Source organism: Rhea americana, unplaced genomic scaffold (assembly GCF_003343005.1).
Source record: "Rhea americana isolate MKP2758 unplaced genomic scaffold, rheAme1 scaffold_58, whole genome shotgun sequence".
Taxonomy (NCBI): domain Eukaryota; kingdom Metazoa; phylum Chordata; class Aves; order Rheiformes; family Rheidae; genus Rhea; species Rhea americana.
This window is the reverse complement of record NW_028186734.1, coordinates 1,188,706-1,213,863: the sequence shown is the minus strand read 5'-3', so window position 1 is coordinate 1,213,863 and position 25,158 is coordinate 1,188,706. Positions and strand designations below refer to the sequence as shown.

The following is a 25,158-nucleotide window of genomic DNA, read 5'->3' as shown; positions in this document are numbered from 1 at the left end:
ACTGAGCCSTGCCTGTTTTAGGAGCACGAGGAATATTAAGGAATCGGCTCGTAAAARGAAAGCAAGAAGTTTTGCCCCGCGGTAGCTCGGTGCCGTGCAGGCTTATCTCAGGTTTCTAGTTTCCTAGGAACATAGTAACTTCCCCATGGGTTGTTTTGTGGGCGGCGTTTTTGAATATATGCTAATTCAGCTTTCCTGACGGTGGGGGGGGGGGTGAAGAGGCGCGTCGGAGTCGCAGGGCTCTCCTGACAGCAGACGAGAGGCTGCTCCGGACCAAGGCCATGCGCTGGCGGCGGTGACGGGCTCGCTCGCGCTCCCGGGCGAGGCARCGCCGGGAGCCGTCTCCGTCACGGGGCGCTGGGGAAGGCATGTGCCTATGATAATGGAGATAAAGGACTCGGGCAGCGTGGTCCTGACCGCCTACCACCCCCACAGCCCCGCTAGGATGCCAGGCATGGAGCAGAGCTTTGGGCAAGAGGTCCCCTCCAGCCACTCGCCCACCAGCAGGTAAAGCCCGAAGGATCATAACGGGTACTGTGCCCTCATGTTCTCCCTGGGTTGCTTGTGTTTTCTTTTTTTAATTTGTATTTTTATATATATTTTTATTATTATTATTATTTTACTGTATGTTCTGCTACTCTGCGGGGCAGTTTGAAATTGTTTTCCGATCACTTGGGCACTTCATAAGCACTTTGCTCTTGCGCGTTACTTGCCTCCATCAGGGAAGTGATTCACCCGGTGCTGCTGGTCATGATTAAGGGTGGAAAATTCAAGTGCTTATTTTAAATCTTGTAAGTCAACAGATCAAGTTATCTTCCTACCCAAGAGTCTCAACAAGACAATCCCTAGGAAAAAACAAAAATGTGAATCAGGCTTTTGCTCAGGTCATTCAAGACTGTGCTACAGAAAGAGAGAAAGGCTGAAGCAACTGAGACTAATTTTCAGAAATTTGATTCTGTTTTTGCTTTAGATGATTATTTATTTTAATTCCTTCCCCATTCATACCCCAGGTCAAGAACTAGCYCTAGCTTTGCTGTGAAATTGCAGTTGCTACTTTGCACACCCACATACACACAATGGCAGACTGTATCCTTAAAGACTTAGTCTAAATAAGAAAATTCCTTTGTGTTGCAGGAAATTAAGTATTGTCTTAATTAATGCAGTTATGTGTATGTTTACTTCCCTGCTCTGCAAGAATTCATGTATTTGCACAGTACAAAAACAGCAGTTTGAGCAGTTTTATTGTTTTAGGAAATTTGACCTTTCTCCTAAACACACATTCATACTATTCATACTACTTAAAAAAAAATCATATTACAAAAAGTTGGAGAAACTAGAAAATGTTATTCTGTGACTTGATTGAAAAAAATGAAAACTGTAGTCTGAGGAAATAGGGATTAAATAGGAATTAAGTCTGTGACTCCTGTTAATAAATATATTAATAAATATAATGATATTTACTTCATATTGTTTATTTATAGGTCAATGGTTATTTTATTTTCAGTGTCATTATTTAGGTTAGCTGCATCTTCCTGTTCTTTGTGTATTTCCCTGGCTGTCTCATAAAGATAACTCCTTTGTTCTGCTAAACTGTTATTTGAGAGCAGTACCAAAATACACAATATCATGTTAAGTAAAGAAACACACAGTCTGGCTTTCAGAAACAGTAAGAATGGGATTCGTTTCTCAAATCAGAGAGTAGTGGTTTGGCATTGGGTTACTGGGGAACATGTCATTTCTTCCACAAGGAAGAATGTTAAACTAAATCTCCTTTTCCCAGACATATCTGGGAGTAACAGAAACRTGCTGCTTTGCTATTTTTCTTGTAGGTGTGCTAATTGTTTTAAAATGGGCTTGAAACTTAAGCCCAGAGTATATGAGCGCTTAAATCACATACACACCACCTAAGAAAAGCAGAAGTGCAAATTACAGTTCATGAAAGAGGGGGAAAAAAAAAAAAAGAGGATCCTGACATTTTGATGAGGAACGTACTTTGGAAGCTCCTTCCATGAGACAAAGCCATGTGTCTCCCTGCCTGTCTATGTGTCCCTAAGACTTTGGTGCTGTCTCTCCTTTCTTGCCTTTAACTTCCTGCAGCTGTCCAAAAGCAACGGCCAAATTCTGCCATATGGGCAGCCAGTAACTATCTCAGTTTCCAAAGCCTGCTCAACAGAGGGATTTTATTAACTCAGCATGCAGTCCTCTGGAATGCAGAATCCATGAAGGCAAATGCAGTGAACGTTTCAGCAAATGGTAAAATAGGCTCTAGATTAATCCCTACTTCTTCTTCTAAGAACGCTTTCCTGGACTGCATTTTCTATACAGCTTCCTCTACTGCCATGCGAATGCAAGAAGTTTTGCTATAGACTCTATCTGGTGTTCCTTGAACCCTACTGCAAATGCCCTCATTACAGTACTCTAATTCCTTGACTCTGTAGGACAACAATTTGAAAAGGTATACAATAAAGGTGTCACATATTGTTTGTTTGATCATGTTAACAGTTAGAACTGAGAGCCTGACTTTCCTCTGAATTCTGTTGGTTTTAGTTAGATGTAGCTCTAATGAAGTCAGTACTTTGGATATAGATCTGTGAGAACAGAATCAGTCTTAGGTATTAGCATTTTACTTGGTAAACTATTGCTATCAGCTTAGGAATCCAGATCTTTCATTTCTATAATCTCCCCTCTTCTTGCTTCGGAGTGATGCTCCATTTATATTCTTCTTGCTTCAGCATGATACTCCATTTATATCAGAAAAGCTCCACTTCCCAAAGCCATGCTTGGATATTAGTCTCTCCTAGCCATGTTTTCTCTTGTAGATGCTTTCACCTTTTAAAGGAACCCTGGGAATCTTCTAAGCAGAGGTTTTTCACAGGAAGGAGAAGCTAATGCAGTTTCAGGCTTTATTAAAATGTTCTGTTTCCCCCAGTTAGAAAGGCTCTATTAAAAAAATAGAAAAGATTTAGATGAGAAATCTTTAAAAGTGTCACCAACCCATGCAGGCAGTGGAGAAGTCCATGAACACCAAAGTTTACACTAACAAAGTTACTCAGGTATTTAGAGTTCTATTTCATGCTCTGCCTGGTCTGAACTGAGAATTTCAGCACTTGTTTCACGTACCAGACCAGTTAGATTCACGTCTACAATCCTTGGAGGGCTGAGCAGGCAGGCATCCTGTGTGCACATCTAAAMCATACATGGGCCGCATTGACTTCAGTACAAAATATAGTAACCACAAGTATTTTCATTCATGAACCCGGTGGGGGAGACTATCATAACCACGTGGCTATAGGTTGGGTGATACTGAGCCGAGGGGCTGTATGTGGGACAGGAGAAGAGGTGCTTTAGATGCTTCAAATGGAAGAGAGACGTTGCTGTGCAGGCAAGTACATTAAATGAATAGGTGTAAAGAAGGCAGGGGCTGGAATGAAAGCTTGACTCCATGGTAATACAGTCACTAATCTGCAAAGGGAAGATACTGGATTCCAAAGTGGCTTACGAATTTTGCACTGCTGGATAACAKAAAGATGTTATTAACATATGTTCTTAACATTAAAAAGTTAAGAAAAAGAACCACAAATTCCTATCATTCTCCAGAATAAAAGAATATTAAGGGGATTTAGGATAGCTGAATTTAAATATCTCCTCTTCAGCTATCTTTATCATTCATTTCTATCTTGCTCTTTTCATTGCAGCTACAGACTAACTTGCTTTACCAGTTGCACACACGAGTTCAGTGCTGAAAACTTTATACTGAAATTGCTAGAGATCAAGGAGAATTCTGCAGCCAAATCTTCCGTTACTTCTCAAACTCTAGCATAACGCAACTAGCAACTTCATTTTCTGTTTTTCTCATGGGACATTTAGGTCCCTTCACTTTGCTTGTCATCTATGTTACATCATTGTAATTGTTTACATTATTTATACTATGCATAACTTTTCTACTTGCTACTTTTGAGAACAAGATATTGAGAAGATTTTTTTTTCATTCACAGTTAGTCTAATAGATAGTGTGACTGAGAACAGCGCGAAAGGTTTCTATGCTTGTAGCCTCTCCTTTACTATATTTATCACATTTATTAGAAYTCAGAAGTCACAAGTACCAGTGCCAAACTGCCCAGAATATCACATTATCCTTTTCAATACCAACACTATCTTAGTACGACTGATTTATGTTTAGTGATGATCAGCTTTTCCAGCCTCCCTTCTGAGAATGAGGGACTTTTTGTAGCTGTGCACAAGTACTACTCTTAGATTGTGAAGAGGAAAAACGGGGCTACRGCCATATGTCTTCCTCACATCTCCCTTTTGTCCTGCTTGTATCCAGTGAGAAGTTAAGGCTCCCGGCACTCAGAGGAAACAGGAATGACCCCATGCCAAATGGCCAGTAAGCTCTCTAAGGTAATTATGCAATTAGGGGAGTACAAAGCATTCCTTAGTGAGTCATGCTCAAGCTTTCTTTTGACTAAAGTATGAGAGTTAGTGAGTTCTTCAGTCCATTTGTTACTAACATATCTATGAGCGAACAACTCATCCTGCACAGTAAATCACAAGTGTTTCTACTGCAATGAGCAGCTTAAGCCTATATAAATAAATGTGCATATAAAAGAACATRAGATCAGAATCAGAACACAGAAAAGGCACATTCATAGCCTTTGTTCCTGCAAAACAGGCTTAGAGCATCTTTTAAAGAGCACGTCAAGCTGTTTATACAGGGAATAAACAACTTGATAATTCATAGAATCATAGAATCAGTAAGGTTGGAAGGGACCTCTGGAGATCATCTAGTCCAACCCCCCTGCTCAAGCAGGGTCCTCTAGAGCATGTTAGATAGGGTTGCATCCAGGCRGGCCTTGAATTTCTCCAGAGAAGGAGACTCCAYARCCTCTCTGGGCAACCTGGTCCAGTGCTCCGTCACTCTCACAGGGAAGAAATTCCCCCTCACRKTCAGGYRGAACTTCCTGTGCTTCAATTTCTGCCCATTGCCTCTYRTCCTGTCACAYRGGACAACTGAAAAGAGTTTGTCCCTGTCCCCTTGACACCCTCCCTTCAGGTACTTGTAYACATTGATAAGATCCCCCCTCAGTCTTCTCTTCCCCAGGCTGAAGAGGCCCAGCTCTCGCAGCCGTTCCTCAYAGGGCAGRTGCTCCAGCCCTCTGATCACCTTCRTAGCCCTACGCTGGACTCTCTCCAGTAGCTCCATGTCTCTCTTGTAATTAATGATTATCCAAAGAAAGGAATGTGTATTACCAAAGCTATGAGCATACTATGTAGGTAAAGAACAAAGTGGACTTCAGCAACTTCTTATTTTGTCTGATAGTCAAGTAAAAGTCTGGGCAGTTTCTGTTGTTTCAGGGAAATGCCTTTCTGCTGCATGTTCAGCACGTCTCCCTCCTCCTGCTGTCAGGGGATGACTGTAGAGTCTGTAGAGTCAAAAAAGAACAGGAAGAATTTCTGAAGTTTCTGTGTTGTCTCAAATTACCTGCCGGGATCCCTGCTCAGCAAGTCTGATACACACAGGCTTAGGACCTGTAGTAAAGCCATTACCATGGCCAAGCACGGCACCAGACCCTTTTGCAATACTCTTCCCCCTTTGCTAGCTCCCAGATACAATAGGGGTGAGGTAAAGAGTGCTAAAATGATGACTGTGTCTCTGTAAGGAATAATACTGAAGGAATAGCCTCGTACACTCCAAAATTTGSCTTACAACAAGAGGCTCCATATGAGCAGTTCAAGTTTCATCCCAACAAAAGCAGATTATATCCCATTGCAGTAAGGAAGGTCTGTATGCCCCGAGGCTGGGCAGGCTGCACTTAATTTCTGTCAGCACTGATTGAGCAGCTCCCCTGCTCAGTTAAATACAAGTGATGTCAAGAATGTCTTCTAAGTGATGCAGAACAACGTTAACTATTTTGGATGTTTATCTTGCTCTACTGTAAACTTCCCCAGAAGACAAAAATAAAAAGCTGGCTCCTTTTCCACAACAAATCTTGAAATGATTTGGGTCTCTTGCAGGAGCTAGGTCTCCAAACATGTGAAATTAGAATTTTAAARTATACTAAAAGAAGAAGACACTGCAAAACAGTTCTAGGAATATATTATATTGGCACGGGTTGGGCAAAAAATACATTTTGTAGAAAAACAAAGGTGTTTTAGAATTCCTATCAGCCTCCTAAAATATAGTTTTAAAACTATATCCTTCATAGAGATGCTAAGAATGACAATTCTTCACCAAACATTTAGCAGAAGGATGTGTATAAATAAGTCAGACAATAGCAGACATGCTTTTCCTGCAAGCTTTAGAAATACCTACAGAGTGTCTTCTGGGAGCCTTACAGAGGAATGTAGTATTTATAGCCAGTTCTTCATGTTATGGTTGAAACTAGAGTTGGCTTCTCTGGTTTCTTTTTAGTTTGGTGCGCCTGCTGCTCTCCCTGGTACCCCCATATGCAGAGCTGATGGAAAACATCTGGCATTGTCCCTTTGATCRTTTTGTTTGGTTGAGCATTTAGCCAGCTGCCCTATTCATTTTCAGCTAAAAGTCACTTATCTCTGATTACATGATGCCCGTAAAAAACGTAAGACCTGAGAGCCTTATGTGCSCTGTACAGACACCTTGAGATTGCATCTGGCACACTGACAGCAGGCATAGCGAAGAGCCAGGAATCAAGAGCTGTGCAGTGTTGTTTTTGCACAGATCAGAATGGTTCAGTGTAAATGTACAGAAAATGTGCAGAGAAAGGAAACTGCAAGATATAATTATGGAAGACTAGTAAAAGTTCTAGCTAAGTCAGTATCTGAAAAGCATTTGGTTAGCACTGTACAAATATAGAATCACATCCTGAAATAGTGCTGAGTATCCATAGTAAAYGATCAAGTTAACATCCTGGATTTTGGCTAACCACAACACCAGCCCAGTATTTGGCCCGCTGAAGCATTTTGTTCCAGGTGTGCAGGCAACACGGTGGAGTGAAACTGGCAGGCAGCTCAGTGGCCATAGAGGTGGGACCACACTACATGCAGCTTTTCAGACACTGTGGTGATGAGTGCCTTAAAAAAGCACAGGAAGGAAACTTGGAGAAGAATTGCCAGGGCCTTGTCCCAAGCTGACAACTGAAGCCAGTCATCCTTTCTAGGCAGTTTGGCCTGTTTTTCTTCCTCCTTTTTTCTCTCTTCATGGAACTGACCCCATCACAGCAGCATGCACTGCAGTTCTCCAAGTTCTACTGTGCATGCCAGGGACTCCAGAGAGAGGCAGAAAGAATAAAAAGCAAGGGGTTGGGAGGAAGAGGGACAACGGTAGCGAGGACGGAAGAGAGGAGAGAAGTTCACCTTACTAGCTTTCCCTCAGAGATGAATGATCTGATTCCACTCTTCATCTGCAAATAAAAGATTTTGGAGTGAGAAAACCTCCCCCAGAGGATGCGCTGTGGCAAAACCAATTACAGTTGACCCCCAAGTTACACCAGAGACATGGGCTGGCACTGGCTCCCAAATGGCTTTTAAGGTGGCATTTTTGATGTCAAAAAATGAAATGGTCTAAAAGGCAGGTTGTTGCAAAAAGATTCCACRTTATCCTGAAGTGCAGTCTTCGCCAAGGTCAGTAGAAGTGCTCCAGCTGGCATTCCCTTGTAAGCAATACAAAGGAAAGACTAATACTCAGTGAGGGATCCCTCGGCWCTGTAGTTCATTTCTTCCTCTGTCTGTACCCGTTAACCTTCCAGACATCTACAGAGCCTCCGGTCTTCGAGGAAAGAGACTGAAGTAGAGAGCCTATTATCAGCATGTTTGTTTTTGAAGACAATTGTATTTTCACATTTGGGATGCTTTGTGTAACACTTCACTACTGTGAGCCTGAGGGATTTTCAGACACGTGAAATCACCAACATTAGGATATATACTGCATGTTTAGACAGGAAAAGACCAAAAAGAAGGAGAAACAGAAAACTCCGCTACTAAGTGTTGTCATTATTGCATTTTCATTTGAGGATTAAGCTATAACACCTCTTTCCGTAGAAGTTRCTCTGAGCATACAAAGAGCAAAAATACCCTTCATTGAGAGTAGATCTCTACCCATGCAGAGAGACAGATGGGAGTATATATTGAAAAATTATATCAGATGCAGAAGTCCAACTGGGTTGACATCATTTACCAGCCAAAACATAAGTAAAGTAAGAGGCAAGCTGGGGAAATGTGTTTTAAACATCTGTGGGCCAAACCTCAGGACATCAGATATCAGGTCACTCTCACAGTTTGCTACCCGAGGYGGAAGAGGCTCTAAAGCTGTAAGTCCTCGTATGTTACTGCAGCTAATCAGAAAAGTACTAGCTTCCYGATAGACAGATTTGGGGAGGGAATAACAAATTTTCTACAGGTCCAAGTTTGACTCACTAAATAATATGTTCCTGACTAACTACTTCACTACAGACATTCAGGGAGTCYGTAGATATACAGACTCTGGATCGTCTACACAAACTCTAGGGGAAGTGCTGCAAAGCCTCTACATTTCGGTTTCTCTTCCTCTGGCCAATAAAAACTAAGAACAAAATATCATCTAGATTTATTTTCTGGCCAAGTGATGATTGTGCCTAATGGTCAGGGAGGAATTTGAAAGTGAGAAAGTCAGATCCTTTTTTATGCTAACATTAGAATGACAGCAAGAACTGAATAGTTGTGGTATTCAATCTTAACATGAAATGCTATGTCTTTCCTAGTTTAGTAATGAATTCATAATAAATCCTGGAGTGGAAAATCAAATGGGGTATGTGTCTCACTCACACACATGCACGAAGTTAATGAGTATTTAGGTGATGTGCACATGTGAAGTAACACTGAGTTATCACTGGAGCTAATGGAAGTTTTACCTCTGAATCTACTGGCAAGGAGATCAAGCTACTAGAAATCAGATTTGTTGTTTGTATGTTTGCTTATAGAGCATGAGTTGTTCTGATGAGGTCATCTCTTGTCTCAGCTCTAGCTAACTTCCTACATAATAGGATTCTCACTGAATGAGACATCAAATATGAAGTCTCCATTAACTTGACCTGTCTTTCATTTGCAATGTTTTTCTCAATTATTCAATTTTTAAATATTTGTCTGGACATGACAGAGATGAATACACCATCCTTGCTGTAGTCACAGGTGAAACATGAAGCGGGGAAGCCTAGGGCAYTCTCTGAAGAGGTTTTGCAGGCTTGACTGTCCTCAGCCATTTCTGGGCCAGATGGTGCCCAGACCATGCATGTGCAAGGAAGTGAAAGGAAACAGCAAACTTACCCTGACAGACAGAGACAAGGGAAGCCTTTGTACTCTGACAGCAGCAGGATTTTGCATTGAAAGTGTTCACTTTTGGAGACGGGGTGGGCAGAAGGAAGCAGAAACAGCTGGCCAAGCACAGGAGAGAGGTATTTTCAATATTTGGCAATCTTTAGTCTCTTATTGGAACAATTCTGCAGGGTCCTTCTTAAATCTTCCACTYAGATGATGCATTTCCTTGTAATCTGCAATGATGCACTGTTAATCTTTTACCGCTGCCTGAACTGCTTGTTTTCTTTTCTCCACTACTACCTTCCTTCCCTCCTTCCCTACTTATTGCCTTCCTTTCCTCATACTTCCTTCCTGCTTTCTCTTTTTCAATTAGTAAAAGCAATTGCTTATGAGATTTTTTAAGAATAACAATACTGCAAATATCAAATTTCTATAAGTATTGATTAATACTTATATATGCATGTGTGTGTGTGTACAAAATATGCATAAACCCATTAAAAGAGAATGAAACTTAAGGCAACCCTATGTTTCATTGGCATTTCACAGAATATATGGCAAACTTTGGAATTACTAGCCCATAAAGTCAAAAATTAGCTGGAATTTTCTTTAAGCGCTTATCTTCAAGCCATCTATTGCCTCTGACAGTGCGTGGCAATTAAAAATAAACAAACAAATGAACCCAATATGTCCACTTTTGAACAGCTTTCTTCAGGATACTGAAAGATGTTCTGTGTTTAGGAAGTACCCCACAGATTTTGGGGAGGAGCATTGCCTCTGCAGCTGTTTTGCATGGTAAAGATGCAAAGGATAAAGATGCTTTATCCCTAATGGACTCCAGCTCTTATGGCTGTTTTTAACAACCGTTTTATTTTTTATAAGACTTTGCCAATCAGGCCTGAAGTTAATTATGACACATTCAGCAATGCAGTAAGACTGAGCAAGCCAAACCAAGTTGCCTCAGTCTATACTAAGTACAAGTAAGTCTGCAATTAATTATTCATGTGTCATGCACCACTGAGTCACTGTAGTTATAAGTAATTGCCCATTTGTAAGGGAGTTTATTGTCATAGGATGTCCTTGGAGGCCAATTTTCTCTTTCCAAATTCAAATATGGAGTTTGATATTCATGTGGGTAATGAAAATGCCTATAATTAAAAGAGTTAATGCTACCAAGAATTCTAGAAGATAAAGTAAGTAAGTAATATTTTTCAGAGTAAACTTCTCATACTTACATGGAGACTTGCTGAAGCAAGAAGGAGAAATACTGTCTTATATCTAATTCCTGGTGCCTTTTTGATCACTGTCGGAGATGGGGCACTGAAATGTATAGTCTGTGAGTATATAAAGCCCAAATGAAGTGCCTGTATTCTAAGACCTATTGAAAATATATATATATTATAGACCCTGAAGAATAAAGAAATTCAAGAAAAAAAAGAAAAAAGAAAACCCCAAAAACTCAGTTTGACACCATAGGTTTAAACAACAAGGTAATAAACCCATGCTATAGTGAGTTTCATGAGTATCACTTAATGATTACAACGTAGGAATTTGGCATATCTTTTCACGGGTGGCTGCAAGCAAATCCAGACTCTCTTTGCCTGTGCCCAGGAGCTGTGGAGCTATGTTAGAAAAGCATTTTGCCTAAGCCAGTAAGCAGACCCAGAGCTGCATTACCACAGCTATAAGACTTTTGAACTGGGGGGGATCCAGTCTGCTGACATGTTTTTAGGTGGAATCTTGAAGGCTGGAATTCRAAGTGTTTAGACTCATGCTTCATGGCTGATAAGAAAAAAAGGGTATGTTTTTCTTAGCAGGCCAACTCTGCTGATTAATAGGTTAGGCTGGCTATTTTCAGGACTAGAACTACAAAGTAAATAGGTGAAAAGCTGTGCTGCATTTTTTCTCAAATATTTTACAAGCTAGAGGAGAAACTTTATCTAACTTACTTGAACTTTAACAGAATATTTCATTCATTTCTGCAAATCAGATACCTACCCCAGCAAAATCCATGAAAAAAGGACTTGGTGCCCGTGATATTCAGTTAGCAACACTCATTGACAATATCATGAAGGTACCTAGAATCCAGCATCTTAATCCATGCAGGCTCCAACAGAAGGGCCAAGGATGCAGCAGAGAGCCAGAATTAGTCCTGATAGAGAAAATTTTAAATTTTTCTTAGGTTAGATTCCCCCCCCCCCCAATTTAACTAACCCTTGTGAAGACTAAAGTTCTGAATTTCCTAGCCTTAAAATGTCTTTAATTTCTTAAACACTCTCACAACATATAGACTAGTCAGCATCTGGCCGTCAGTTAGAATGTCTTTTCTAATAAAATTTCATCAACTGGATCAGGAATATGATGATTTTCAGAGGCTAAACAGAGCTATGATGTTCAAACACCATAAATAAGGTTCATAACCTTTATTCTTGAGCTGTCAGTTCAGTCTTTAGTTTCTGAATCATTTGATGGCATTGATCCAGGGCAGCAGTAATGTTGAAAAAGACACTGACCACTGTGTAAGTGGGTGGAAAAACATCATTCAGCAGTTAGCTGGGTATATCTGCTGAAAGTATGTCTGTAATTCTGTGAAGGCGATGCTGTTGCTAAGAACGGATTGGTTTCTGAGACCGCCTCAAAGCCAGCCAGCTGCAGTTAAACCCTCAAAGGCTGACAAAGTGCATTCCTCATTGTATCAGTGGAGTGGATGGKTAGATTAAGTTACCTCCTCTGAGATTATCAGTGATGAGTTTCCATCACTGGGATAGACTTTACTTTTTATCCGACCCAAAAGGGATGGATTTCTATGTCTTAATAGAAATGCATTAAACTCTGAAACAATACATATTTATGGGGCTATCCTAAAGCCTGCAGATAACCACAGCCCACACCACAACTTTACTGGATGTAACAGTATCAATAACATTGGACAGGCAATCTTTGCAGACTTTAAACAGATTTAAATTTAAGATTGGATTCATCTTTGAAATTATCTGAAGCAATTTGTATCAGGTACCAGAAACAGAGCAAGGAATAGTAGAGAGAGTTTTTCTGATATCTTTACAGAATATGTAAAGACTAATGTGTATTTATGGTGGATTTTCTTTAGACATTCTCACAGGGCCTTACAACATTCATTGACGTCAATATACTTAAGTAAACCAGTATAGTTGAAGTTAATCTCAGTATTTATTTTTCTGTGCTTATTCTGCGATACTACATTTATTTAAAATCTCTTAATACCACTTTTCCATCATTTGCGGCAACCTATAAAATGAGTAATGAGGTTAAAATAGATCAAACTCAGCATCATCTGAAGATAATCTGAAAGCAGTGAGGGGGTCGCAAGGATAAACAATGAACAACGCATACTTTCATGTGCTGAGAGGAGTAGTGTAGGCTCATAGAAGGGGAGGGAGAGGCTGCTTCTTTATCTCATCTCCAAAATCAATTTTACACATGAGAAAAAGAGTTTGCTCACTTTGCCCGACTGCTGCTGTGCATTTTATTGTTGGGAGATATGAGGGAAAATGCAGTTTGTTTAAACTAACATTTCTGCCACCACTGGCCTTTCCCACATTTAAACCATACCACCTAAAGCCCAAGAGAAGATATAGTGCTCAGCACGTCACCTGGAAAATCCTGTTTAGAATTACGTAGTGTGATCAGCAGATCTGTTAATTCATGTCTGCAGAGAAGGCAGGTTTGTTTTAACTGTTGAACTGAGGAGTTTATAGAGAGTTTAATCTTTGGATTACAAAAGTAATTGACACAACAYTTAAGGCCAGATCCAAAACTCCTCTTGGCTACAGTAGGCTTTGAGCTTGTCTCTAAAGATCTAAATGTACTACATCAATATTGCTGCAATTAACTCTATGTCCGTCATATACATTGCAATGCTTCTCTTTGATCATTTATAGTATTCATTCCATTTTCCCCYTTTCTTAAAATTTCCTAAATTCATAATAGGTATGATTACTTTATTAAAGTTCRCTTTAATTACGTTTGTGTTGAATCCACTTTATGCATTTATAGGACTTGGATACAAAACAATACTTTAGCCAGACTTGCTGAACTACATGGGAAAGAATTGAGTGGGGCAATTCTGTAATGGTCATTCATAATGGAAAAAGTTAGTGAGTTCAATGGGATTTTTTTTCCTATTGGATTCATCATAGACACTTTTTTGGATTGCCCTCAGAGAAATATATTTACAAATGGAAATATTATCACATGTTAGCATTGGACCCCAAAATCCAAACAAAACAATGAAGCAACACAGACTTTCCTTCCTATTCTGATTGCATCACTGGAACCACTACCTAATAAAGGGATTTTGTTTGAAAAAACTTCCTTCTGTGTTTTTTACGGTGCTGTGTGTCTGCATTCCTGTTCATTTGTATGCTTGATTAACTGAAATCAAATACAATGATGTGGATCTGCAAGCAGCCATAAAAGCTCAAAWCTAACAGCAAAAAATATTCTGAACTGCGATATTCATAGGAATTGCTGTACAAAAAGCAAAAGAGCTGATGAAAAATATGTATGTGTTTTTCCTTCGTGTTATTTTGTCGTTATATAGCTGCTCAGAAGCTTGCCCTTTAGCAGGCTTCAAATAGGTATGTAAGCAGGTAACAAAGGATGTATTGTTTCAGATTTAGACTATCTCTGCCTCATACACAGCTATCCTCCGTCCGGCAGCTGGAAAGAAGTGGCTAGATTTTAAGATATTCTGTAAGTACCAAGCTGTGGGATTTTTTTTTTCTCTGCCCATGATCTTCTCTATGTTTTAATGGCACTATTGACTTTTGATGAGTTGCTGGGAGTTTGTTTTTGGTGGTGGTGGTGGGGGGGGGATTGCAGTAAATTGTACAGATTTTGAGAGTGAGAAATTATTTCAGTGTTTGTAGTTGATATATCTTCTAGGGTTGAATTGTTGAACTGATTCTTATCATAGACACCAGTTCAAATGAATGGAAATGTAGTTGTTTGGTTCCAAAGACAATAAGATTGGTGGAGAYTGATCCCGTTGTATAGTATTTTCTGTGTGTGTAGCTTAAATTAAGATAAAATAAATTAACACAACAGCCAATTATAAATCTAACCAAAGAATCTTGTGATCATTAAATGAATCTAAAAGAACTCAAGAGAAAACTTGAGGATACAGTAGCTATTAGTTAATGAAATAGGAAATACATACGTAAAACAGAAAATGTACCTAAAATCTACTTTTATAACAACCCAATCAAGACAAATTTGGCTACTTAATCTTTGAGAGTGAGACATGTTTGACAGCATTGGAAGAGATCTTACTGAACAGATATACTCTTCCATTACCAAGTAGTGAAGTGAAGGATAGATGGAAAACATATTATGAAAGTAGACAAAAATTCCTATGAATTTCTTTAGTTGAAGCTTATCTTAAATGAATCTCAACTTCAACAATTAGTTTTGATGTTGTGCTTTATTTAAATTACTGATCTGATCATGTACTTGTTGAAATCAAAGTTGTTGAAAAGTTCTGTGATCAGATTATGTGGAAAAGGAAGTTTGTGACTAGAATACTAAATGCTGATTTTGTATTGAGATCAAAATAGTTACTCAGAGGYCTAGTCAAATGACTACTGAAACACACTGATGTCACCAGGCACTTCAATAGAGAAAACGTAGGAAAATACGCTTTACATATGCCAGGTTTGATAGGAGAACCTTTTTTGAAAGATCAAGTCTGTATGTTTCTTCAGTATAACCATTTAAATGTTTAGGGTCAAATGATTCAAATTATATATTACATCATATTTGAGTTCTGACTATTATGCTATACTATACACAGATCGAAAAGTCCTGCTTCCGTAGAAATTATGATAAGAGAGCAGCTTCTTGGTTAGCAATGATYTCATGCTATGATCCAATGTTTACCTAACAAAAATGAAATTAGTTTATTTTGCATAAAAAAAACAATCAGATAATATTTTGGGTGGAAATTCTTAATTTATGTGTTACTGTAGAAAGTTTTCCGACTTGCTTTATTTCTAAGCACCTTGAGCACCTTTTGGTGGCTGGGTTGTTTTTAACCTTAGTGACAAGGTAAGTAATGAGAGAAATTTTGTGGCACCTCTGAGTTGCTGTGGTGTTTTAATTTACACTGGAAACAAATTCATCATAAATTTATTCTTGATCACATTTGTTCTGTACTTCCTGCAATGTTTGCTGGTCCTGGTGATTTATTTATTCATTATTTATTCATATTCTGTCTCATATTGGGTTAAATGGTGCTTTTGTCATGGATGGACACCTGGGGGAATTAACTGTCTTGTCCTAATGTTCGTGGAGGACACACTCATGTCAGATCTAGGCTTGGCTGCAGGACATGCCAGAGTGTGTTTTGGGGTCCTTCCGGTCCTTCCGTCTCCCAGCTACGATCATAAGCTCAAAGAGTTACAATGGAGCCAGAAAAGTTTTCCTGGCAGTGTTCAGAACTGTAGCTCTGCCTATGGCAGAAGTTTTCACAGAAAGTGCAGGAAAAATAGATGAAATGGCTGCCTGCAGGCTTGTGTATCTCCTGGAGCTGTGACAACTGCATTTGTGTCAGGGTTCTCTGGAGGGAAATTTACAGGAACAGGCTCACGAACAGAAAATGGCTTAGTTTCAGTTTGTTCCTTCTTTTATCAAAAATTATTGATGGGCTCCYACCAAGTCCACAGGTGCTCTCCAGTAGCCACTGTATCTTCAGACTAATTTTATTTCCTCCTAGTCCAGTAGAAATCAGACACAGAACCAAGTCACAGTGGTTTAACAAGCTACTACTTACAACGTGGGCTTCTGTAACTGTCCACGGGCCTGCCCTTCACCTGCAGAAAATAAAAAGTAACTTAACCAAGGTTATGCCTCTTTCATGGCAGACTGACTTTGAATTATGCCACATTTGTCATGGTCTAACCGTTCACGTGACGATAGCTAATGCGACTTAGCTGTCCCATAGGAATGTTTCCAGTGATAGTAACAACATTGTTTGTTTAAGCACTTCAGAAGAGACGCACCTGAAAATCTTTCTACTCAACCAAAAGAACTCAGTAACTGCACTTCAGAAAGTAATTTTCTTTGGCGATACACAGGTATGAGGAAAAGAGGCATTATTACTTCCTTCCCACCCCCCCCCTCTTTTTTTTTTGTCTGCAACACATTATTGTAACAATATATTTCAAAAGTTCTGGGCCATGGTACTTACTGTCAACTTCTTGAATAACAAAACAGCATCAGGCATCCTCCCTAAAATGCTTATTTTACATCATCCTCGAATGTTGTCTAATTTACATCGGCTGTTTGACTGGCGTAATCATTTATCAGTGCGGGAGCTGCAGTATGAGCACTTTGCAGAAGGAAAGAGGTTTCAGAACATGTGCGATGTTCATTTAAGAGTTCTGTCCAAGGCCAGGAGCAGAGTGCTGCAGCCCGGAAAGGAAAGGCTAGGAGCCTTTGCCAGTCCCATTTCCCCTTGCATGAATGCTAAAATGATTGCAGAAACTTCCTTAGAATTCTCTCTGCAAACTCACATGCTTGCAGCACTCTGGCAGAAGCAGACATTAAGTGGAAGAAGTACCCTTAGCCCATGTGGAGACATGAGGGACCTGCCCGAGGTGACATTATCGGGGCCGGGAGGCTCAGTGTTGAGCCAGGACGGCTCTGCCTGGCAGTGCTCGGTGCCGAAGCCCTGGGAGCGCACCCAGACTCGGCAGCTAGCGCTGCCTGCCCCGCGCGGCGAGGGGGCTGCAGCTGTGCGGGCTGCCAGGCAGGCAGCTMTGAGGTTCAAAAACGTTCGTTGGAAAGTCTGCATCTGCACAAATCTTGGTTTTGAGGAAGCTCTGGAGATAGCTGTAATTGTGTGGAAAGGAAGAAGTGAAAAATCAGGAGCTTGTTTAAAAAAACAAAATGGCAATGAGTGTTTTAGTTTCTTCCCCTGCTGTCTGGCAAGTGACCTCAGCAGATATGCAAGAGATGAGCACAGGATGTCAGGAGTCTCATTTTGGTTGTTTGAACACAGTTTATGAACAGRGATCCCTCTCCTGTTGCGCCTACTCAGCCATACTAACTGCGCTCCTGCCACAAAATACAGGTCTTTGGAGTAACTCTGATAGATGCGCCGGTGTTCTCAAAGGCGGTTGCATACTTGTTACACACAACATACAGTTTGGGAACTCACAGGAATACAGGGTCAGCATTTTAATTCCTTCACTAGCAACTCTGAACTCCTGAACTCCTCTGAACTCCTGTCCCTGTCTGAGCAACGCTAGTTTACTTGGAGCTGCATTAAAATTGAGGAGCAGTTTCCAAGTTGGTGCTTTAACCCCCTGCTTGTGAACGGTGACATAGGAAATTTTCTGTACTTTTTCCTCTCTTCTCCCAGTGAAAATAAGGAATGTTTTGTAGAAGGGGGAGAGCAATAAGTGGAAAATAAGAGAAAGAGAGAGAGAGAGAGATGTTGATATGCAAACCAAAGAGCTTATTAATATGGCAGAGTTAACATAATACCATCTGGTTTATGTCTGGTTCCCATTTGGAGTTTGATCCTGCAGGGTACTTAGTRCTCAGGCTGTTTTCTATGGCACTCTCCAAAGCATGTTTAATGTTAAGTGCTTTACTGGAGCGTGGCCAAAGTGCTCAGCACCTCACAGGAATCAGCCCTTGTTTCATTTTTCTGGTTTATAGAAAAATTCTTTTCAGTTGCCCTTGCACTTCTGACTGAGATTTTCCTTCTACCGCTCCTCCTTTCTCTCTCTCTCTTTTTTTCTTTTTTCTTTTTTTCTTTTTTTTTTTTTTTTTTTTTTTTTTTTTTTTTCTGAATAGTCAGTGCTGAGTAGGGCTAAGCCATTAGTTTACCCAGGCTACTAGATAAAATGTTGCGTCCTGCCTTCTGAGTTACTTCCAGTACAGATTCCAGAGAGGACAATATTTTAGCCTGAAGTGAGGTCCTACCAAGTTATTTAAAACTGCTTTCATTCAGTCTGCGAAAAATAAAAACTTTGTAATCTGCAGCTATAGAGAAGATAGGAAAGAATGTAATAAAATCTCAAGTATTGCCAGCATATATTCCAAAGGGGCAATTGTCTATTAAATAGATTGAAAAAAATCCCTAGAAAACCAGACGAATGGGAACTCGTGGTGTGCTTGACAGTGTCCACTGCAAGAAGAGCTACAGTTCTGTCACTCTGAACATGGCTGTGARCAAGATTTGTGCTTTTTGTGTACTTAGCTTTCCTTTTTCTGCAGTAACAGAGCATCTTAGCAAAGAGTAGCCATAATGTACAATTCCTAAACAAATTTTCAAATTGTATGACCAGATCTGTAGTCAGTCTGAAGATTATAATTGGAAAGGAATGACAGAGCCAGAAACTTTTTGCTGTCATGGCAAAGCTGTTCAGAGTTTCAGTTTCACAGTKAGACAGGCACTGATGCCTGCATAATTCCCCTGTGAGCTGATCATTACTCAGCTCTTTAAAACCCTTGAAATGTGCATCTCCTCCATGGTACAGTCTCTCCCTGTTCTTCACATGTTTGGGAGTCCATATATATATGTGTGCGTGGGTCTGTATTAGTCATGAACAGCACATGTATCTGGTGATACKTACCTGCAGACATCCACAACATCAGCCATACGGAAAACTGCAGTCAGCTAAGAGGCATAGCACTCACCAGTAACAGCACCTTACCTGGATGCTACTCACTCTCTGCTTCCCCCACAACAAAATTTTACCAGGATTGCAAACCTCTGACCATCTTCAAAMAGCTGCTAAACCTTCTAAGCCTGCTAGAAAAACATATAATATAATAAATATAATATAATAAAGCAAGAAATCATTTTCTTTTTTTCCACTCCACCTCTTTTCCTCARTTATAAAATTAAATTGGCCTATGGGCTAGGCAGGACAAAGCAGGGTCCTGAATCACTGATTAGATTAAAGCCTTGTGTGTCCGCACGTATGTCCATACCCTCCATGGCTAGAAAAAATTATTAACAGGATCAGAGCACTAATTAAATGTCTAGTAGGAATAGTAGCTTTAAAAYTGTTGTGTTGATGAATATGGGAAAGACATTTTGGCAGTTTGTTGTTTTTGTTACGTTCATGCTATATCGCTCACTTTTTGCATTTATGTACAGAATGAAGCACTTCCATCTCAGAAATGTAGCTATCTTAGGAGTACAAAATGACATTCTATGCCTAAAGAGCAGTCAAGATACAGCCAGGGGGCACAGCCCCCTGCATTTTCACAGGTGGGCCGTAAGCTCTTTATGGTAAAGACCATCATTCAGTGAATATGGTATAAAACACAGCACCCAGGAGGCTTTKATTTCTGGCTTAGCCCTCCAGTACTCAGTAATAATAATGACAATAACATCGCCTTCACAGCACACAGAAACAAACGCAGTGAACAGAGGTGACGTAAGCAACAGACTGAATTTCGGAGTAGTATAAACAAGCAGCAGCCGTCTATGTCCACTGGAATTTGGCCAAGATAGTAGAAACTGCAGCCTGCTCAGTTTCCACATTTCCAGTTTTAAGAACATGATTTCTTTTTTTTTTTTTCACTGTGTTCACTCTCCTTGCGCCAGGCTGCCACTCACCCACCCTCCATCGCCACGTGCTGCGCRAGGGGCTCTGGGAACAAGGGGATCTTCATTGCAAAGTGCTTGCATCAAACCTTTGTGGGTGGTGGTGTTGGACTTCACTGTCTCCTAGCGCTGGTTTTGAGATGCCTGTTTATTCACATCCACTGTAACCGATCACCAAGTTACTGATACATGTCCTGGAAGACAGTTGAGYTGCCCTCTCAAACCATATGAATCTGCAGAAGAATAAGAACTGGGACTATGTGGAGCACGTGTGCGTGGTAGCATCTGAGGAGCACTATAGCATGGTGAAGAGCACTGCAATGCCGACAAATATGACGGCTGGTAAAGGAGGCCATCGCTGTAATTTGGAAAGCRTGGCCAGGAATGCGTTTTTGAGACATGGCCTCTTAATGTAGCTCTTAAACTTTCCCTCTCTCTGACCCAGCATTTTCTGGAAATAACTCCCAGTGCGTTTTTCTGACTTGCCGAAGCCCAGAAAGCTCCGGTTGTGAAACTGCCGGTACTTGGGTTGTTGAAAACCCCTACGTGAACAATAGGGAGTTGAAGTGTTTTGATACAAGGGAGAATGTTGCAAGAGGAAATAACTTTGAGATAGTCGTAGAGATAGCAGGACTACACGACATCTGCARCAGTGTCACAGGGCTGCTTTCCTCAGGCCTCCCAGCTGGGTTCGTGCACTTTGAGGAATGAAAAGCCTAAAATGACAGGTGACTGCCAGCCCTGAAATAGTGGTCCTCTGCGCGTTATAATCAAAGGAAATTGTGGATCTGCCCGTATCTCATTTGGATACTGATACTGGAGCTAGAGGTTTGTAAATCTTAACAAAAACCTTGAAAGCATGCAGGAATCTGGGGCTAGCCTACGAGAATGTGTGTTTGAAAAGGCGTATGTCCATTTGCCATTGGAAGTTACAGATAAAAGTGTATTTGAGGGGCCTGAGTCTCCACTACCCTGCAGCTACTGCAGCCTCCAGGCCCGCACAAGTAAGGGTAAAACGCCACTTTTGCTAGTGATAGTAAAGGTACTGTTTTTTTCGGTTGGCACTCCTCTGATTTTGGCTACACTGTCTGTGGACTATGAAACACTATGGTCTCTGGGTTTTAGGAGGTACAAAGACAGCCTAAGAAGTGTGACAGGGAGATCCATGGCCTCAGTTTGTGTCATCTTCTTAATGGCATTGACTTCTGGTAGCTATAGTAAATAATACTATTGCATTTACTTTCTACAGGGGTTGTATTTTTTATTTTTATTTTTAAATTTCATGCTAATGTTTTCTAATTTTGCATATTTTATTTTTCATTCTGAAGTGTCTGTGGGTTCACGGTGGAGTGGTTAACATGGATTTCTTCCTTTGCATGTTTCATAATAGACATTTGCTAATAAATTTTTTCTTTCTCCTGCCCCCCTTTTGSTGTGTTGTCCAAGACAGGCCTCTAAAGTTCTGCCTGACTGCCAAGCCCAGGTCTACTTTCATGTCAAATGATTAATAAAATTTTAGACTAACCTAATTTTTATGTTATACATGGTAATTTGAAGTGACATGTCTTTGCTTTATATATGTTTCTATTTAAAGAAGTGAACTGCAGTGACTGAACTTGTAATTATGAGCTTTTTCGAAGCCATAACTGCATAGAGAAACTAAAAATTTATATTTTCTTTTATCTCTTTATATCTGATAGAATTTTCAGATGTAATGCCTATTTCGCTAATGACATCTTAAAAAGTTACTGCAGTGGAACACACTTCATGATTTACAGCCCCCCTCAAGCATTATGCAAACACAGTGCTGATTAAGTCAGCATTACCTAATGGATAAAACTAGTAAGATATTTTGTTCAAATTAAATCCTCATCTTTAAGGAAAAGTAAATTGATTGATAGACCATTAGAAACTAACCAGAAACTCACCCCTGTTCTTAAAATAATGATTACTGGCCAAATATGAATTTGGCACAGTTATAGTTACTTTTATGTCTCACTAGCGAAGCACATCTGTTAATGTAAAAATATCTTTGATACATTGCAATGATTTAGCTGTAGTTAGTTTAGCAGCGTTTAGTTAACATCTAAGGAAAGAGGGGGAACAAATGTCTTACATTTAGCCACCAGTAAGCCAAGACTTTCAGCCGTTGCTTGGCTTTATTTGGATTTAGACCAAGTTCTTCTGTTTTTACTGAAACTGCAGTAATGCTTCAGCATTTGATGTCATCCATTCTGGGTTTTCTATACTCCTTATAATAATCTTTGAACCCTCAGCCCAGATATGTTATGAATATTATCTTTTTCTGGAAAAGGCAGGGAGACAGTCATTTTTGACTGCTACAATCCTCGCTCTATTGTTTGTGTACCAAAGGCATGGAGCGACATCAGAGAGAAGGAGCAGGAAAAAGACTAGGATGGTTTTGAATTTAAAAAAAAAAATGGAGAAGGATCAGTGAAAAAGAGGACTTTCTTMAGGATCAGAATTTCACTGCTTTTCAGTGGTGATTCAAATTGTATCTACAAAGACTTCTTCAGGGTCATACCTGATCCAAGCTGTGACTATGGTTAGACTGTCGTTACCAAGGAGTGAAAGCCAGAAATCRGTCCTGGTGAAATTAGGAAATGGTAGTGCTGGAACCATCTGTGAGGCTAACWGCTCAAGTCCTCTTTGCTAGTGAAAATATATTAAAATTCAGAAATACTGGCAAGTAATGATTTTCTTCATCTTCTTTCCATGTGAGTGATAGAGTTTCTTACTCATTTCCTCCTCACTCAGCAACTCTTCCATCAGATCATCATCTTTTTCCTCTTGGCCTTCTGTTGTTTCTGTTTAGCTTTAAAAGAAATTATGGCTCTGAGAGATAGTAGCTGGCTTCCCTTGGGAGTTGTACTGTAAATCCTTGGAATTAGGATAATTCACAGCTTAGGTATGATTTGGTTTAATGCAAGCAGAAAAATAGGCTTTTTTTGTAGTGTTCTAATGGGAAAGTCACCAGCTGACTGAAAATTAAGGTACAAAATGCTCTTTTTGCAAAGATCAGAGAGCCACCTGGAAGAAAAAAAAAAAAAAGTGTTTTTAAATTCAGCACAAAAAATGACTCTCCACTTACATGGCTCAATGTACTGTTTCCAGTGTACATATGGCCCTAGTCTGTGGCCCTTGTAATGGGCACYGGAAAACAAGCTCAATTCCTTCCTGTTAATTTACTCGTAGAGGAGGTTTTTTTCCACCAGGCAAGTTCATTTGTCAAGGTGACCTTCTTAGCTAACACTGTGCTTTACTCTAGATAAAGAGTGCCGTGTCAGCTTATTTAAGAAATTCAGCTACGTGGGCCGGCAGCAGGCCTCCTGTGAAGCACAGTGGCGTTGCAAAACAAAACTGTTCCTACGCTGTGAGGCACTGTGAGGATTTTTCTTTTCCACAGGTTTTCATATGTTGGCACAGCACATTCTGCAGTCCTTCTCTTGTCCYACTCTTTATAAACTTGCTTCACTTGCCTGACTGGTTTTATGTTTAAATAGTCCCGAGATTAAATAGTTTCTTYTGAAAAATTCCTAATATGTAAATTAATAGTCTCCTATGCAGAGCTAAGACCACAATTAAATCTTGATTGATCATAATTATAGGTAAGAAATTTCACAAATTCCCTGTCAAAGTCCAGATAGAAGAAACAGATCTTCAGAAATCTCCTAACAGAAGGTTTAATCTTTCATGGCATCTGAGGAGCTGAAGTCAGGGCTAGACTGTCTGGCCATATCTTCTATCTAAACAATTGCTTTAAAATACATCACCTATTAAGTTTTAGGACATCATTGTCATTTTCTACRATGAAAAACATGCCAGATTTGGAGCATGTGTGCTTAATGTATCCCACTGTTAATGTAAAATCCTGCCTGGAGAAGAGCCTCTGGTTTTTGCTCAGCAACAGCTGGAATAGATCAATCTGTATAGAATCCCTGAAAATAGTAGTCGTGTTTCAGAAGAAACCACCACATAAGGATGATAATGCCAGTTTCATTTCTGTGGAATAATTAATCCAACAATAATTCTTCCAGTTCCTTCCTCGTAGTTTTATTTTCATGCTTGCCATATGACATCAGTTTGTCAAGCCCTTAAAGCAATTCCCCTGCAGCACTGACTTGTTAAAATAGGAGACTGCATTTAGAACTGAGCCCAAAAATAAAAGGAACATTTATTTTTCAGCAAAAAAAAAAAGTATGATCGGGTTAACCACAGTAATCTACAGGGCATTTTTGAGCCAGGAAAAAAGTAGGCAAAAGTCAGAAAAAAATGAAATGTTGCTCATTGCAACATTTTCTAAGTGAAATGTTTTGTTTCTAATTTTTGTAGATTTAACTTACAGGAAAAAAAAGTGAAACACAGTAAAAATCTCTAGGACCAAACTGATTACTGTTCTTCTGGATTTCTATGAGAAAAGCAAATAGTTTTATTTCTGATTAGCTTTAAATGAAAGTTTAGTTCAATTATTTGTTTGTCTAAAACCCTGAAATTCAATTGTTTACAGAGTTTATTGCTTACTGCTGCTTCTTACAGATGTAGCAAAGAGCTCAAGCATTCATCTTACTGTTAGTATAATCTGTGTAGTTTTGCAATCATTAGGTGGAGTCAATAGTAGGTCTATTCTGTATCTCTGTATTTAATTTTAGGAAAAGAATAGTTTAAAACCATATCTTAGTATTCATAAGGCATATGACATTCACCATTTTCTGCTTCTGAAATATTTTATCCTTTTGGTCCTGTCTAAACAGTGTATGGAATCAGTACCAAATGACTTTCTACTAACCGTGAAAAAGAAAAAAAATCAAAGATAAATCTGCAAAGATGCCAGTGCTGATGGATCTCTGTAACATGCAAATCCCCCCTGGCTTCGGCAAGACACCTGTGTATACGAGTTCACCACTGTTTATTTTTCATTGTACAGCTGTGATTAGGGCTCAGCATTGTGCTGGTTCAGAAACAGTCAGGAAAAACAGGCAGAGAGAGGATCACGGTTCCCTACTTTCAACTACATCTAATGCCCAGTGGTCATTTAGACACTTCCCCTATTTAATAGCTCTCCAGTGAGTCCCTTGCTGTCCTATTCCTGTGTGGGTGATGGACAGCTGGGAGCCATCTCATTTGTAGGGGAGCTGAACAACTCCTTGGAGATGACTTTCTTTCCACTGGCTGTAATCAGGAGCTTGCAGCAAACTAGAGCCCTAATCTGCACCTCGCGGTTCGGTGTCTAAGGTGAGACTAGGAGATCCAGCACCTACTGAAAC

General features: G+C 39.9%; 1 protein-coding gene across 2 annotated transcripts in view; it reads left to right on the top strand.

Moving 5' to 3' along the window:
* The first annotated feature begins 208 nt into the window (after window positions 1–208).
* Window positions 209–25,158, top strand: part of ARHGAP28 (Rho GTPase activating protein 28) — a 77,941-nt gene continuing 52,991 nt past the window's right edge. The window contains exons 1-2 of one of the 2 annotated variants that reach the window (XM_085319310.1): window positions 474–507; window positions 13,920–13,998. Coding sequence is in view for 1 of the 2 variants with exons in the window: in XM_085319308.1 (XP_085175434.1) it covers window positions 377–507 (131 nt within the window). In the remaining variant the exon portion in view is untranslated. Of the gene's footprint in view, window positions 508–13,919; window positions 13,999–25,158 lie in introns of both variants that reach the window. The other variant, XM_085319308.1, reaches the window with a different exon arrangement.